This window comes from Charadrius vociferus, unplaced genomic scaffold, assembly GCF_000708025.1.
Source record: "Charadrius vociferus isolate BGI_N301 unplaced genomic scaffold, ASM70802v2 scaffold436, whole genome shotgun sequence".
In the NCBI taxonomy this organism is placed as follows: domain Eukaryota; kingdom Metazoa; phylum Chordata; class Aves; order Charadriiformes; family Charadriidae; genus Charadrius; species Charadrius vociferus.
In genome coordinates this window covers 6,300,231-6,315,755 of record NW_009649187.1, presented here as the reverse complement: position 1 = coordinate 6,315,755, position 15,525 = coordinate 6,300,231, and the positions used below count along the sequence as shown (strand labels likewise).

Below are 15,525 nucleotides of genomic sequence, written 5' to 3'. Positions count from 1 at the left end.
CTCACCGTAAGGACTACCAAAATAAAAATAGCAGTAAAGAAAGATCGGCATTATAGATCTGTATTAGATAATATGTCAACTCTATAAATTGTACCATTCCTGTGGTCAGAAATGGCAGGAGCATGGAGGTGGTTTGCTGGCTGTGCTGTGACAGCTGTCTTCTGTGCTCTTTCAGCTTCTTCAAAGCGGCCAAGATTATACAGTTTGGCAAACCTTCTCCAAGTTTACCTGCTCGTTTCCTAATAGGAAACAAATAAGAATAGTTAAAGGAGAGAAAGATTCAGATTATTTATTTCCAAGTAATATAGATCCCAAGTATACTGGGGAGAAGCTTTCTGTAATTAAGGGAGAAAGTGGTACATGAATCAACATCGCTACAGATTCTCGGTGTAGATTTGAAAGAAAACCGAACTGGCAAACCAGTTTGAGGCTGGCTTTCTCCTTGTTTGACTAAGTTTAGAAGGCAGAAAAGCCAAGTGGTGCAAAATTGAAGATGATCCTTTTTTTTTTTTCCTCTTGCAGTAAGAACGAAGCTTTTCTGCAATCTTTAGGGAAATCGTGAGGAAAGTTTTATAGGGAAGGCCAAGCAGAATTTTGAGATTGACGCTGATGGAGATGGTTGCTTGTCATATGAAAGGAGGTAGAAACTAGAGCAGAGTGGTGATGGAGACAGAATGGTCTTGTATGAAAATAAGGGCTAGAAGTTTCTACTTAAACTGAGGATATTGCATACAGAATTATGTTCCTTTTTTTGTAGGGGAGCACAATGAAAGTTAAATAACTATTCAGAAGATCTTTTGGATGTCTTGCATATACACCCACATAAAATAAAACTGCGGTTTTAATCAGTTGGGAATATATACTGAACTTCCATGCACATAACCTACACTTCAAACAATAGCGCGTCTTTATAGAACTACTTGTCCTTGCAAATGATTACCCAGATGACCTGTGAGTTACAGTTATGAAAATGCAGGTTCACGGCCATACATAGGAACTGCTGTTCATGTTGTGCCTTTTCCCTCCTGCACGCTAACCCAAAAATCATCTAATTCTTACCCACTTCTTGGAATTACTGGGAGGTAAATTTCTTAAGAGTGCAAACAGCAGGTTGTGGCTATTTAGGGGCTAAGACATTTGGAAAGGGTTGCTTGAGAGAGGAAAGAAGGTGTAAGACGAAAGCTACTGAGGTGGGAATGAAAAAGTAAGCTGGACAGGTAGAAATAGGAATAAGAAGTGAGGAAGTTTTGGTGTACATTGTATTCGGTTCGGGAAGCAAATTTGGAGGAAGATCCAAGGGAGATTGACACTGAGGGACATTTACCCCTAAGCTCCACCCCCTCCCCTGGATGTGTGAAAGGAAAGGAAAGAATACACAAAGGTGGATATGATTTCAAAGGAGGAACTTCTGGGATTTTCTCTTGTGGTCCCTGTACAATACAAATGTCTGTGTGTTGTTTGATCAAAGTGAGTTAAAGGTTGTTTGGTTTTGGGGTTTTTTCAGATAACTTGGGTAATGTTTTGAAAATACGGTAACCTAACTGTCTTTTTGTTTTCTTGCTAGAGTATCTTCAACCAGTTTCAATGTAGCAGTGAGAAGGTACTGCCTTCTGATGCCCTGCGCACTGCTCTTGCAAAGACGTTTCAGGATGAGCAACGCTTCCAGCTGGGCATCATGGATGATGCTGCTGAATGTTTTGTGAGTGTAACTGAAAGACGGTTTGACAGGCATAGATGCGAACCCCCACTACACTATCTTGTTTGTTTGTTTTTCATTTCTTCCCAAATTCCAACAGACCTTGAATGTGTGGCCTGAAAAAGCCCACAGAGAGATCCCCAAGCTTCAAGTAATCCAGTGGGGAACTGGTATTTGGTTTGAGAGTCATCACTAATGATTTTGAAACGGAAACATCAATGTTACCCATTTTTACAGTTACTTTTGCATATGTAAAGCTTGCAATCTCAAGTGTGTCTTGAATATGAATTGTAAAAAAATTGCACTGCAAGAATTATCCAGGATTCTAATTTTAAAGATCACCTCAAAAGGGTGAAAGGGCATTTTGTTTGCCAGTTATTCCAAAATCATGTTTTCACAAGCTCTAGTTAAGGGAAAGTCAAAATACATAAATAAACCAAACACAACCCAACACAGTTGTTTATGTTTGTACGTTGAGGTAAGCAACAGTAAAATAGAACATCTCCAGATATTTCAGTTGCTGTATTTGTAATCCATCTGACAACTATTACTTTTTTTTTTTAGGCTGGTTATCTCACCAGTGTGGTTGGGAGATGGCTTTTACACAAACCTTGCATCCCTAGGTTTACACACCTGCTTTCTTTTTGTATTCAAACTCTTTTCTCGGCATCCATTATGTTAAGATTTTATTCTTACCCATATTTCCTCCTTTTCCTTCTTTAGTCTACTAAATTTCTTTAACTTAATGAGGAGATATTTTTGTCTTGCTGACCCATTGGCTGCTCCCATCTTTGGAAATGATAGTGTCCATAGGGTGGCACGAGTGTGTTTGTATCCTACTTGGTTGTTAACAAAGATTTTTAACCAAAGTACAAACAGACTGTATTTACTACTGCAAGGTAAAACTTCTCCCAGGTCAAGCACCTGTCAGAGTGCAGTCCTTTTTATATGTTAAATCTTTCATTTTCTATACCTACATAGTTTGACACTTGCACTGTAAGAGATCATAGAAGTAGGATAAATGCATATAGCTATTGTGGTTCTCCTAAACTAAGTGGACTGATAATGGGCTTATGATAACCCAAAGTATCCTATGTTTATGGAATACTAATATAGCAAAATAGTATAGTTTAATGAACTTGCTTAAAATGGAAGTAGATCATACCAATAAAACCTCAAAGTGAAAAAAACTACATTGGCCTACACAGGACCCCCTGTGGGCACAGTTATGTGAAGTCTTTATTTGCATTCCAGCACTTGAACAGAGTTCTGTATGTAGTAGAACACGGGAACTTTTGATTTAGTTTCTTCCTTCATAAAGCTAATCTAAATAGCCCATCTAACACTGCTGTGGGAGGAGGTTTGTTAGGTTAACCGTACTGGCACAGGGAGAGTTAAAATGGGTACAAGTTCCTTTTTGAGGTTAAGCTTTAAGGCAGAGATAATTCCATAGCTTTTCACTTAGTTAACCTTTTCAGCCCTGAAGGCAGAGATTTAATTTAAATGGCAGTAGATTCTAAAGGGAAATTGTATGGGGTCAGAGCTATTTTGCCTAATAATTAATCTTGACCTGCTTATTGCAGGCCTATAAACCATCCAGGCAGCTAGTAGTGGTAGTGAAAAGTGTGCTGCTGGAAGAGTTGTCAGTAGACTTCTGGCATCCCCAGATTAATGTTGGCAACAGTGGGAGAAGAAGAGGTCTTAGGACAGGAACTCCTAGGAACTTGAAAAGAGATGGAGTTATGTGAAATAATATCTAGAAAACGTTCATGCTTTTGTTTCATGCAGAATTTAGTCTGCTTTTCCATTTATTAGTTCTCCCCCTTTTTAATAGAATGTAGCTTATTTGCCATATTTCAAAGCCCTCGTGGAATATAGAAATTGATTTGGGTTACTTTGTGTTGATGAGGAGAAGTTAGTGGCAACCCGGTACTTTTTAAACCGCAGAGCTGCTGTGCCTGTTACATTTTGTCAAATCCATTGCTTCAGAATTGGACAGAATAATCAGTAACAGAATCTTTAGCTGTTCTAGTAAATAAAATAAATGCTTACCTGACATAGCATTTCAAATCAGAAGTGGTAGCCATTTTCTTTTATATCAAAGAAATGCCAACTTCTTTGTTTACTAAGCAACTTTCAGAAATTTGCAGGAGGCTTTTGTCTGTGTAAATAACACCTATAATGTTACTGCATCTGACATGCTTTTGTGATTTCTATTTGAACTTTTGTCTACATTTGAAATGATGTAATGCTTTTTTTGCTTCTTCTTCTCTCTTTGTCTAGGAAAACCTGTTAATGCGAATTCACTTCCACATTGCGGATGAGACAAAGGAAGACATTTGTACTGCACCACATTGTGTTTCCCATCAGAAGTTTGCTATGACCTTGTTTGAACAGGTGAGGTAATGATACATGCTTTATACAAGTCACCAGTTCTCAAGGTTCAAATTTTCATTTCTAAGACATGCATTGCTATGGTAAAAAAGATATAAGTAGTTTTGCTGTGGAAATGCCTATTTAATCTTGTCAATGTATTATGTTTTCTTTCTCTTTAGTGTGTTTGTACCAGCTGTGGTGCCACCTCTGACCCATTACCTTTCATCCAGATGGTACACTATATTTCAACAACCTCACTCTGGTGAGTTGATTTTTACCGGGAAGAGGACTTCTCTTTTTTTATACTGGTATTGCAGTTTGATCTTTACATTCACGAGATTAAATGTCCAGAACGTGGTTTATTCAAAGTTGGTGGAGCTTTGATAACTACAATAAAGAACATGAGGATTTAGTGGAGCAGAAGATACCAGTTTAGGCATGGATCAGTGTGTCTACTAGTTTATGGTTCTGAATCTGACAACTGTAGTGGCAAGGACTCGTGTACATTTTGAAAGACCTTAATGTGTGAGCAGGTGAGTTAAGAAGCAAAATAAGAAAAATAAAAAATAACTTATGCTGGAAGGGACCTTTGGACCCCATCTTCCTGTTCAAGGTAGGGCTAACTTCAAAGCTAGATCAGGCTGCTTGGGGTTTTGTACAGCTGAGTTTTGAAAACGTTCAAGGACAGAAATTCCATGACTTCTCTGGGCTTGCCAGTTCCTGTTCTGGTGCTTAACCACTCATTGTGATTTATTCTCCCCCCCCCCCCCCCCCCCCGCCCAACTTCTGTCTCTTTTGCCTCTTGTTCTTTCTCTGTTCGCCTTAGCAAAGAGTCTGTCTTATGTTCAGTTTCTCTAGCAGCTTTCTGCGATGTTGCTCCTCAGCCATTCAGTGCCCAGCCAGTACTGCTGCACTGAGTGTGCTCTGTCTGAGGTGCAAGACTTGGTATTTTCCTTTACTGAATTTCATGAGGTTCCTGTCAGTTTGTGCCTCCAACCTGTCAAGATCCTTCTGGACGGCAGCAGTCCCTTTCTCTATATTGACTGCTTCATCTGGTTTGGTGTCATCTGTAAACTTGATGTGAGTGTATTCTGATTCATCATCCAGGTTGTTAATGAACATGTTAAATAGCATCAGCCCCACTATTAAGCCCTGAGCAACACAACTCTTAACTTACTGCTGGTTATGTTTTGATCTTCCGAGCCTGAATGTCCAGCTGGTTTTTGTCTGCATTGTATTCTACCTGTGCAGTCCAATTTGGCCACAAGAATGCTGTTGATGACTTGGAAACCTTGCTAGACACCAAATGATATTCACTGCTCTCACCTCCTCAACAGAACCAATCATTTTATGATAGGAGATAATCAAGTACATCAGGCATAGTTTGCCCTTGGTAAATCCATCCTGGCTGCTCTGACTCACCTTCTTGTCCTTCATGTGCCTAGAGATGATTTCTGGGGGATTTTGTCTGCCATCACGCTAGGTACTGGAGCGAGACTGACCAGCCTGTAGTTCCTCAAATCCTCTTTCTTGGATGCATATGGCTCTTGCTTTTTCTAGTTATTGGGGAACTCCCTTGGTCACCATGACCTTTCATTAAAGGAGATGGTGCACAAAGCAATATCTCAAGCTCTGTAGCAGTTCATTTGACTGGATGCTAGAGGAGAAAAGTCTTCTCTTCTTTTAGTAGGTGGTTGCTCAGTTAAAAGCTGCTTAAATCTGATCGAGGCAGGAGTCAGTTACCCACTTCTGTCTTGAAATTTTGATTAGGATCAAAACTTCTACACATAGTTACAGAGCCTGAAAAAATTGTCGTGAAAACTGCTGGTTGCTCTTCTCATGCAGATCTCTTCTGAAAGCTACCACTTCACCAGTGTATCAGGAGTGTTGTAAAGCATTCCCCCTTGTGTCTTCTACCTGCTGTTCCATCGAGCTGTAGTTTTTCTTTAGGTTACCAGCAGACACTGTGTATCAGAATACTATTTATTAGAAAAACAGGAAAATAATTATCTAAATGGTATTTAATATTTTCTATGAAATATCTCAATAAATCTTACGTCACACATTATTTTCAAAACACCAATAAACAGTCATATATTTACCTCTTAAACTATTTTAAGCTTGAACATGTTTGAGAAGTAGTACTCTTGGGTACTTATTGTCATCTTTTTTTCAACTTGGACAGCGAAATCAATAGGTACCATGCTATTTTTTGTCTATAGTTTTGTTATTAAGGATGTGCTTTACTGTGCTACTTTACTAGGGTTGTGGTTACTGAAGGGAAGCATTTGGAAGCAAATATTTTATTTTGAAATCAAGTATTTATCAAAATGCTAAAGCTTACTTTTGAGACGTAAATTTTAAGCCAAACTAGAAACTGTTTCTGTTTTAAGTATTACTTGTTTTCTTTAAGTGGATGGTGTAGTAATTCGCGCTTAATTATGTGATTTTTCTGTAATGTAATTTTAAATATAAAAAATGTTGTGTATTTTAAGATTATTTTCATAAAATTTAAGGGAAACATATACTTACTTAATGTCGGTTTGTGTTTTTATTTTAATAATAAACTTTTGTTTTCCGTGCTTTCTATATACTGAAGCAATCAAGCTATTTGTATGCTCGAGAGACGAGAGAAACCCACTCCGGATATGTTTGGAGAGCTGCTACAGAATGCCAGCACTATGGGAGACCTGCGAAACTGTCCAGTTAGTATCCTTAGTTTTGCTTTTTGAGGGGGGAACAGGCAGGACAGAAGAGGTTTAGTAGATTACACTGATGTGTACCTGTAACTCACAAGCATTTTCAAGGTTTAGCTCATCATAATGATAAAAAGCATAGGTAAGAGAGTTTTCTTTGGGTTTTGATTCAGTACCTGTCAGTTATTCAATGAAAGAAGGGGAAAAACTGCAGATGTTAAGTATTTCTTTGACTAGACATAAGTAGTGAGACCAGGAATAGGCATAGTGTTTGGATGGAAACTAAAAATTAATGTTTCGGAGACTTAGAAACCACAAAAAACGGTGACGAGGGGGAATAAATTGGAAGTGCTTACAGTGCTCCCAGGGAATGGTCACACAATCTATTCCTGTTCAAGCCTGTGTTGCTGCTAGAAGTACCTGTCGTGTTTGCTCTTCAGCTTCACTGAGAGTTGGTGAGGACTCCAACACCAGCATTATATGAAGCTGCAATCATGCTGCTTTTATCCTATGCTGAAAGTTCTGGGAGCTTACCTAAAGAAATGGAAATGACAAAGAATTTGGAGGCTGAATCTTTTTATAGGAAATTTCTGAATGTTGACGGTGGTTTTGATGAGCTAGGCTTTTTAGAACAGTGTTTCCACAGTTCATCCCAGTTTCTCTGGTGGTTATTTCTATTGAAGGTACTGTGCTTCATCTGTAATAATAGCATGAGAAAATAATTACTTATTTCTTGTAAAATCTTTTCAGCAGTACCATGCTATGGCACAGATAGCAGAACTTTTTGATACCAGTCACTGTAATCACGTGTGCAAGACCGGTTGTTTTGCCTAGATAAGCCTCCATTCAACTTCATTACGACCTTTCAGTTTGAATAAATTGAGCTGTTGATCAAACTGCTCTACCTGCATCATACAGCCAAAATGTTGGTTAGAAGGAAAGAGAAAAGGGCTGCTGCTTCCCACTGACAGTGGAGGGCTTATAGGCTACACAGTGTGTCTGCAAGAGCTACACCAGAGGCAGGAATCATCACAGAAAATTTGAGGGAGTATTGGTTTGGTTTTCTGAGTGAGGTTTGCTGTTCAGAGCGTGGGAGATATTGACCAGACAGTGTAGGCTATAGTTGTTGTGAGTGATGACTGGTGTTTAACCACTTAAGAAAAATTACTGCATGTGTCCAGTTGATAGTCACAGGCTGCTATTCTTAAAAATGTTCCGTTCTGCTCTGCAGTAAAGGCTTGACAAAATTCAGATTAGTTAAGTCCATGTATCAGTTGGGTTAAGAAAAACAATTTTTTTCCTGTAATATAAAATGATTTTTTTTATTAAGTCATAAGGGCTTGATTTCTAAAGTAAGAGTTTGGTATCTTGTTCTGCCTTTTAATTTGAATATGTCTAGATCCAGGGCTTGAGATAAGTATGCCAGAAGAGTTATCATCAAACTTTTTTACATATTGATTAATAGGTAGAGCAGGAAACAGCTGCATAATTGCTGCTTCATGTAATGCTACTGTTAGATGCCTCACCAGTCCTCAGTGAAGCAATACAGGCTCTTAACAGGAATGTCTTGTATGCCTGTTCCCTGGGGGCAGTGTAAGTATTTCCATTTTATCCACCCCACTTTCTGTAACTTATAACTCTGAAACACTCTTTTAGTCTCCATGGAAACATTCTTTTCTTTTTTTTGAATATTGGCAAATAGTTGCTCACTTATTTAGTAAAAGAAATTAAGATACCGTATTGTTGTTTAAAGGATTCGTATGAGTCCAGCTATTTAATAACCAAAGCATGAGAAATTTAATAGAAAGGCATTCTTTGTCAGGGTAAACTGATATTTAACTGTGAAATAATCAGTTGGATAAAATTGCTTGCCAGTACTTGCTCCCCCTTTCTTTATCTGTTTGGGAAATTTTTCTATTGGGGCTTAGCTAATGGTGGCCTAAAAGTCATGCAAAGGAAGCTTTTTATCAGGATGCCATATTCCCTCTGTCTTGCAGAAAATGCTGATGTTAGCTAGCTGAAGCAGAGATGGCAATTTGAGAGTAAGATAGGTTTGTTGTGAGGTAATCCACAGGAATGCTTATACTTTGAATGACCCTTGCAAAATATATGTAAATATAGTGATCTTAATATTAAAATCTCATAACTCCATTTAAATATCACAGTCCTCTCTGTTAACAAAAAAAAAAAAAGTCTGTCTTCTTGCAGAAAATGCTGATGTTAGCTAGCTGAAGCAGAGATGGCAATTTGAGAGTAAGATAGGTTTGTTGTGAGGTAATCCACAGGAATGCTTATACTTTGAATGACCCTTGCAAAATATATGTAAATATAGTGATCTTAATATTAAAATCTCATAACTCCATTTAAATATCACAGTCCTCTCTGTTAACAAAAAAAAAAGTCTGTCTTCATTGCCTTGTTGTTAAGCTTGTTTCTTTCTGATTTTTGAATTTTTCGTTGTTGTCTCTCATTGATAATTGCGGCTGGAATTCTCGTTAATTTACTAGATTGCTGTGGGGAAGAAATACTTTATGATCTCTTCCCTGGTTGTAGTCTCTGAAATGATTATATCCAATTGTGAAACTGGTCTCTGTAGAGGTGAGAAACTATTCTCAGTATGAAAATGTGGGGTTTTTTTTCTGGAATCTTGCAGAGGTACCTTTTGTGACCCCCCACAGAGGGCCCCCCCCCCTCGCCCCACCCCCGCCAAAGGAAGATAATGCACTGTTTGCTAAAATTACAGTGATAATCTCTAAGTTTGGGTGGTGAACTTTTTCCATGATGCTTTAAAGATGCCCACAATTCCAACAGGTGATGGATTGGAAAGATCATTGAGAAATGGCTTAGCTTCACAAGCAAGCTTATCTCTGAGAAGTACTCTGGCCTAGAGAGTAAGGGGAAACTGGCCAGTCAACAAGCACTGGTAGTTATTTAAAAAAGAAAAAATGGAAGGGGAAGGGAAACAGGAAATAAGACATGAAGAACTGCTATGTGTTAGTAAAGCACATCTTACTCTCCTGATGTTCCAGCTGCTGCTCTCATATTTATATGAATACTGACCTAACTATCCAGTCCAAGATGAGATGCTTGAGGTACCTTGTAGAGCAACCACCCAATTTTAACAGCAAAGCAGCGCCTTCAAGGTTTTTCTGACACTGTCATGTAAATCATCAGTCTCTGTAAATACAACTTTTAATCTGAGATTCTGATGAAAAGAAAGCAAGCTCTCTCTCCAATTCCTAAGAACGTTTTGGGGATCTTTCATGTATGCTTGCTTATGTTTTTTTAAATAAACCTAGTTTCACACTATACCTTTTACTCATTAATAGCTGTATGAGGAAGAATCAGCGGTGTTCACTTTAAAGCTTGTGAATACCAAATAGTCTTGATAATGTTTCTCATCTGTGATGTAAGAAGCTCCTGTCTTGACACTGAGCATATTATATCTGCTTTGTTTCACCACCACCTCTTTGGAAGCTGTACTTTTGAAACTTATACTTGTTAGTGCCTTACCCTAACAGTATAATAAGAGTAGGATTATATTCAATATTTTGTTTTATTTAAATCCTCAGAGTAACTGTGGGGAAAAGATCCGTATTCGTCGTGTGCTGATGAACTCTCCACAGATCATCACCATTGGCTTGGTTTGGGACTCAGACCACTCTGATCTGGCTGAGGATGTGATTCACAGTCTGGGCACTTGCCTTAAACTGGGAGATGTGAGTTTTTTGTGTTTTGGCACCACCTACAAATGCAGTCTTTCTTATGGTAGTCTATAGTAGCAGATTGAGGGAAAAAAAAAAAGTCGCCACCTTTACCTTTTCCACTTCTGTAAATAGAGGAATAGAGGGCAGATCCAAGGATCTGACCTGTTTCTGAATACTTCATAAAACCTCTGAAAGTACTAGTGTAATTGCATATTCTCGAATTCCTTGAATTTCTGAAATGACTGAAAATTGAAAATTTATTCCAGAAAACAAAGCTTGTCTGAAACAAAAAAATATTTTCAACTGCAAGGAAATTTTGGATTGGGGTTTGTGCCATTTCTATGAAAATACATGTGTGCTCTTTCATTATGAAGAACAAAGTTTATTTCTATTTCTTTTGAGGGCAAAATGTGGTTTGGGGAGGGGAGTGTTGACTTCTTTAAATCCTTTTCTCATTGAAGTGTGTGGTTGTAACACTTAAAAGTTATAAATAACTGAGCAGTCTCTGAGACATGGTGGCTGGCACTGTGTGATTGAATGATAGATTAAATTAAATAGCGTTTGGCATCTGAAGGTTTGTCCCCTAGAGGATTTACTTATTCTACGTTAGCTGATGCTTTAGGGCTGAATTATTGGTGTACCAAATTGTAGCTGTCTCTTATTGTAGCACTGAGGTGTTACATTAAAATAATTAAAATATATATATGCACAGATATATTAAAAAAAAAATACATTTGCCAATACACAGTGTACGAAAATTAGTGCAAGTTAATGGTAATGTGGTTATGAAACGGTATGGTCCTTGCATAATAAAGCAGTAATGCACTAAAAAATGAGTCCTGTGCATTTTTAAGTGAAATATGGTCAATTAAATAGTCAGAAAACATTTTTTTTCTGTGTGCTGAATTCTTTTGACCTACTAATGTCTTCAGTTCATCTTTTATGTGATGTTGTCATAAATTTGTCTTTGCTTAAGTCAGAATAAATGCCAGCTGTTCACTGTCAGACCCGCTTTGTTGCCACAAAGCAAAGAGGAATTAATGTTTTAAACAGTATTAGATATAATCAGCAAGCATGACACAGAGAATACAGATTTTCAGAGTAGAACCACACTTCAAATTCTGAAAAGGTATAATAGCATTGTTGCAAATGTCTTCCTTAAAGTACAGCCACAGTCTCCAAGACTGACTCTTCTTGAGCATTTAGTGGGTTGGAAAGAGTCTGTTCCTTGTCTATGTCACTGGGTTTGCTTAAACACTGGTTAATTACCTAGATATTAATTGCCTTATTTTCTCAATCTTTTGAAGTAAAAACCTGACGCCTCTCTATCGCACTTTGGGGTCTTGAAATGTAAAGCAATATGTAAAATTCTGGGCACTTTTTTAATTTATCCTTTCATTTTTAACTCCCTTGAAGCTCTTCTTCAGAGTAACTGATGACAGAGCGAAACACTCAGAGCTGTATTTGGTGGGAATGATCTGTTACTATGGAAAACACTATTCTACCTTCTTCTTCCAAACTAAAATCCGCAAGTGGATGTACTTTGATGATGCTCACGTCAAAGAGGTGAGAAAATAATGTTTAGAAAAACGTTAGAAATTTGTTAGCTACTTGTGTGTAGATCCGTACTGTTTTCTACAGATTTTTAGAAATTTTGCCTGTTTTTCCACTCAAGATCCAAAACTCCGTTGCTCCTTTTTCTGAACAAAGTAAAATAAAGCATTCTTAAAAAAGCATACCAGAAATCTCAGAAGCCCTCTTCTTAGTTCTGTGCTATTGGCTGCTAGTCTTGCTTTTATGCTTTTGTTTGAAAACCTACAGTTTGCTTGTGCACACAGCTTAATATACATCTCTTTTCTTTCCCTTGCTGACAAGTGGTATAGCTATTTAGTGCCTGCCTTTTGGGTTCTTTGTTGAAGTATCTAGATGCCAGTCTTCCCTAGTGGTTGCTGCCAACAACAGATTTTTCCGCTTCTTCTGTTAGTGCTTTTTTTTCTTTTTTTTTTTTAGCCTTTTCACCAAGCATGAGGTCCTTGACATTACAGATACCAGTGCTGGGATCTTGGCACACCGTTATTATATCCCATTAGTTTGTTTGGCGTTATTTCACACCACTCTCCTTTTATTCCTTCTAGTCATGGAAGCACAAAGATGAGAGAGGAAAATTTTTTTCCTGTAGTTATGCCAAGCACAGTCTCAAAGGGAAAACTCTAATCCTTGCATTTGTTCACAGTCACATTTCTCTGCAGCACAACTTTGCCAAGGATAGGTACTGCAGTGCTTTAGTAGAACGCTCGTGTATGGAGCAAATTTGTTGGAATAGATGTTCAGTGTATTAGATGAAACCTGTATTAGTGCATGGGGAAGATTTTTGAGATTAGTATAATGGTATGAATTATTGCGTGGCCTGTCAAAGTGCTTCCAGAGGTTCTGTAACAGCAGAAATATTCACACACCAAAGTGGTTAGCTTTGGCCTGAATTTGCTGTCATGGTGTTCTTTTGACTGATGCAAAGTTAGAACATTTCAGAGGATGAAAAGTGTTTTTATGGAAAAAAATAGTCTGAAAGGGAAAGGTTATTTTTGTAGGCTTATTTTTAGCAGGAATTGTAATTTTTTTAGCCATAAGATGGTGAATACCTTGATTTTAGTTGGGTTGGTTCCAGAGCTTTCTTGGTGCATCCAGTTCAATGCTGGATATAGGAGGAGTTAAAGAATGTCAGTGGAAAATCAAACTCTGAAAGAAATATGAGGGGAAAAAGAGAGGTCATTAGAGTAAATGATGACAGAAAACCTTTTTGTGCACTTTTTTTTGTTGTTAATTCAGATTGGTCCAAAATGGAAAGATGTTGTGACAAAGTGCATTAAGGGTCACTATCAGCCTTTGCTGCTGCTGTATGCAGATCCAAGAGGAACTCCAGTGTCAACACAAGACTTGCCCCCTCAAGTGGATTTACAGCAATACAGCAGGACTTGCTATGATAGTGAAGACTCGGGTAAGGAGTCTGGACGATACGCCTTACACCTTTATGTTGTAATGCTGCGTGAGAAAAGTTTTTCTTCTGTTTTGGATGTGGTTTTGTTAGCAGGAGTCCTTTTTGCTTGTCAAAGCTGATCTAGAATTCTGAAAAGGACGTCCAGTGTTTCACCTTTGAACCCCTCTCTCAGTCCAAGACTCTGTTCATTGATTGGGTAGTAATCTTTTCCAAAAAGTTTTGGAGAAAGAAACTGTAAAAAAAAAAAAGTGAAGGACTTGTGGTGTGAACAGAGAGAGGAACAATAACTGATGACTTCAATAGCTGTGTTCATAAATCCATCAGCAGTTTTAACAGGAAGGGAATGAGACCCAAGATGCACGAACACATAAAAATTAAAGGAAGCTGCGGAATTAAACTCAGGATGGAAGTCAGGGAAAAGAAATATTAAGGAAACGTTATAAATGAGTCCTTTGCTAGGTTGGTGAAGGGATGTTTCGGAGGGGGAAAGAAATACCATTTTATTTAAAAAAAAAAAAGAAAAAAAAGAAAAAAAAGAGAGAGACAGAAACAGTGCAGCTTATCTTCAGCCTTTGGCTTGTCTTTTACTCACACCATTGGGGGTTGAAGCCTCATTTAAAGAGGAATAAATAAATTCTGGGAAACAGATGCAATTGCAGTCCAGGTAGAGTGAAAATAAAAACTGGGTCTAAGTTTGTATGGAAATGACTTTGCAAAAGAAGATTGTTTCTATTTTTGGATGTTTGCAGAGAATATCCTGAATTAGAGATGGGTTTATAAGTTGCCAAAAACAGCAAGGCAAGACTAAAATCAGAAATACAACCTTTCTTCCAGAATTTTAGCCTATTTATACAACTGTAGTTCCAAGAATATTTTATGGTTTTCCTGGCCAATAGCTAACTTTGTGCTTCCTGGTCAATGAATCTGTAGAGAACATCTGCTGTCTCCTTATTTATGTGTTGACAATCTACCAGTAATGAAATAAATCTCCAACTCCTCTTAAAAATAAATGCAAATAAAACCACTGGTGGGATGACCTTCACTTCTCACTTGACAAGATGCCTTGAATTTATAAACCTATCTTCCTGTTCTGAAAAAAAACGGGAAGTCTGGAGGAGGGAGAGGAGGGCCTTCAGTGCTGTGTATCAGTTGTGAGCAGTTCTACAAGCTTGAGGTCAATATACGCTGTAAATTTGCCTTGCTGTTCTGCTGGTTGATCTTCAGGAAATACATAGATAACCCTTCTGCTTGTTGTCTCTGCAGTATCTAATATTATTGTGTTCTAAAATGATTTCAGGAAGCTGAATACAAAAATTATATATATATAAAGGTGTTTCCTTTCAGATAAAATTGAGAAGGCTATAGTGAGTAACCTGCTCTTTCATTTCAAAACACTTGGTGAGTCCTCAAGGCTTGCTCCTGTAGTCTGCGGTGTTCGACATTGATAGGAAGCTCTTGAGAAAATGTGTGAGATACTGTAGGTTGAAGTACCAGGAGAAACCATACCCTACACATTTTCCTGTCAAATGGAAGTGAATGATTTTGTAGTCTTGTTAATACTCAGAGTTTTCTACCCTCATACACCCTTTTCAGAATGGCTTTTTTGTCTAAGTGTAACTACAGCTGCTTCTGAATTTCTCAGTGTTATCAGATATCCACAGCCCATAATTCAGAAATGAACAGAATTTGCTTATTCTTAAGTTGTTAATCACAATATTGTACCTGAACTTTTGTCAAGGGAATCTGATAAATGCATCTAATTGCATCAAGATCTGATACGACAAACTATGGTGGAAAGATTGTCAAAGATGCTGGTGTGCAATGTTGTGAAGCTAAGTGCAAACAACTCCTCCTAATTTTCTATTGAATAAATACTTGAGTTTACAAATTGTTTTCTAGTACTCAGTTCTACAGCGCTGATTCCTGTTGCCTACATTCACCTTTCTTTCGGTGCCTGTCTTCTCCATTTATGTATTCTACATTTCTTTAGACCAATAAGATTTTTAACCCATAAGGAGTTGCGGGGAAGTTTCTGACTCCAGAAGTTGTTAGGCA

General features: G+C 37.8%; 1 protein-coding gene across 1 annotated transcript in view; it reads left to right on the top strand.

Moving 5' to 3' along the window:
* Positions 1–15,525, top strand: part of USP54 (ubiquitin specific peptidase 54) — a 52,781-nt gene that overhangs the window by 11,821 nt on the left and 25,435 nt on the right. Inside the window, exons 3-9 of the mRNA XM_009888767.1 lie at positions 1,565–1,699; positions 3,980–4,093; positions 4,252–4,334; positions 6,672–6,777; positions 10,341–10,487; positions 11,892–12,041; positions 13,302–13,470. Of these exons, the coding sequence (XP_009887069.1) occupies positions 1,565–1,699; positions 3,980–4,093; positions 4,252–4,334; positions 6,672–6,777; positions 10,341–10,487; positions 11,892–12,041; positions 13,302–13,470 (904 nt within the window). The remainder of the gene's footprint in view (positions 1–1,564; positions 1,700–3,979; positions 4,094–4,251; positions 4,335–6,671; positions 6,778–10,340; positions 10,488–11,891; positions 12,042–13,301; positions 13,471–15,525) is intronic.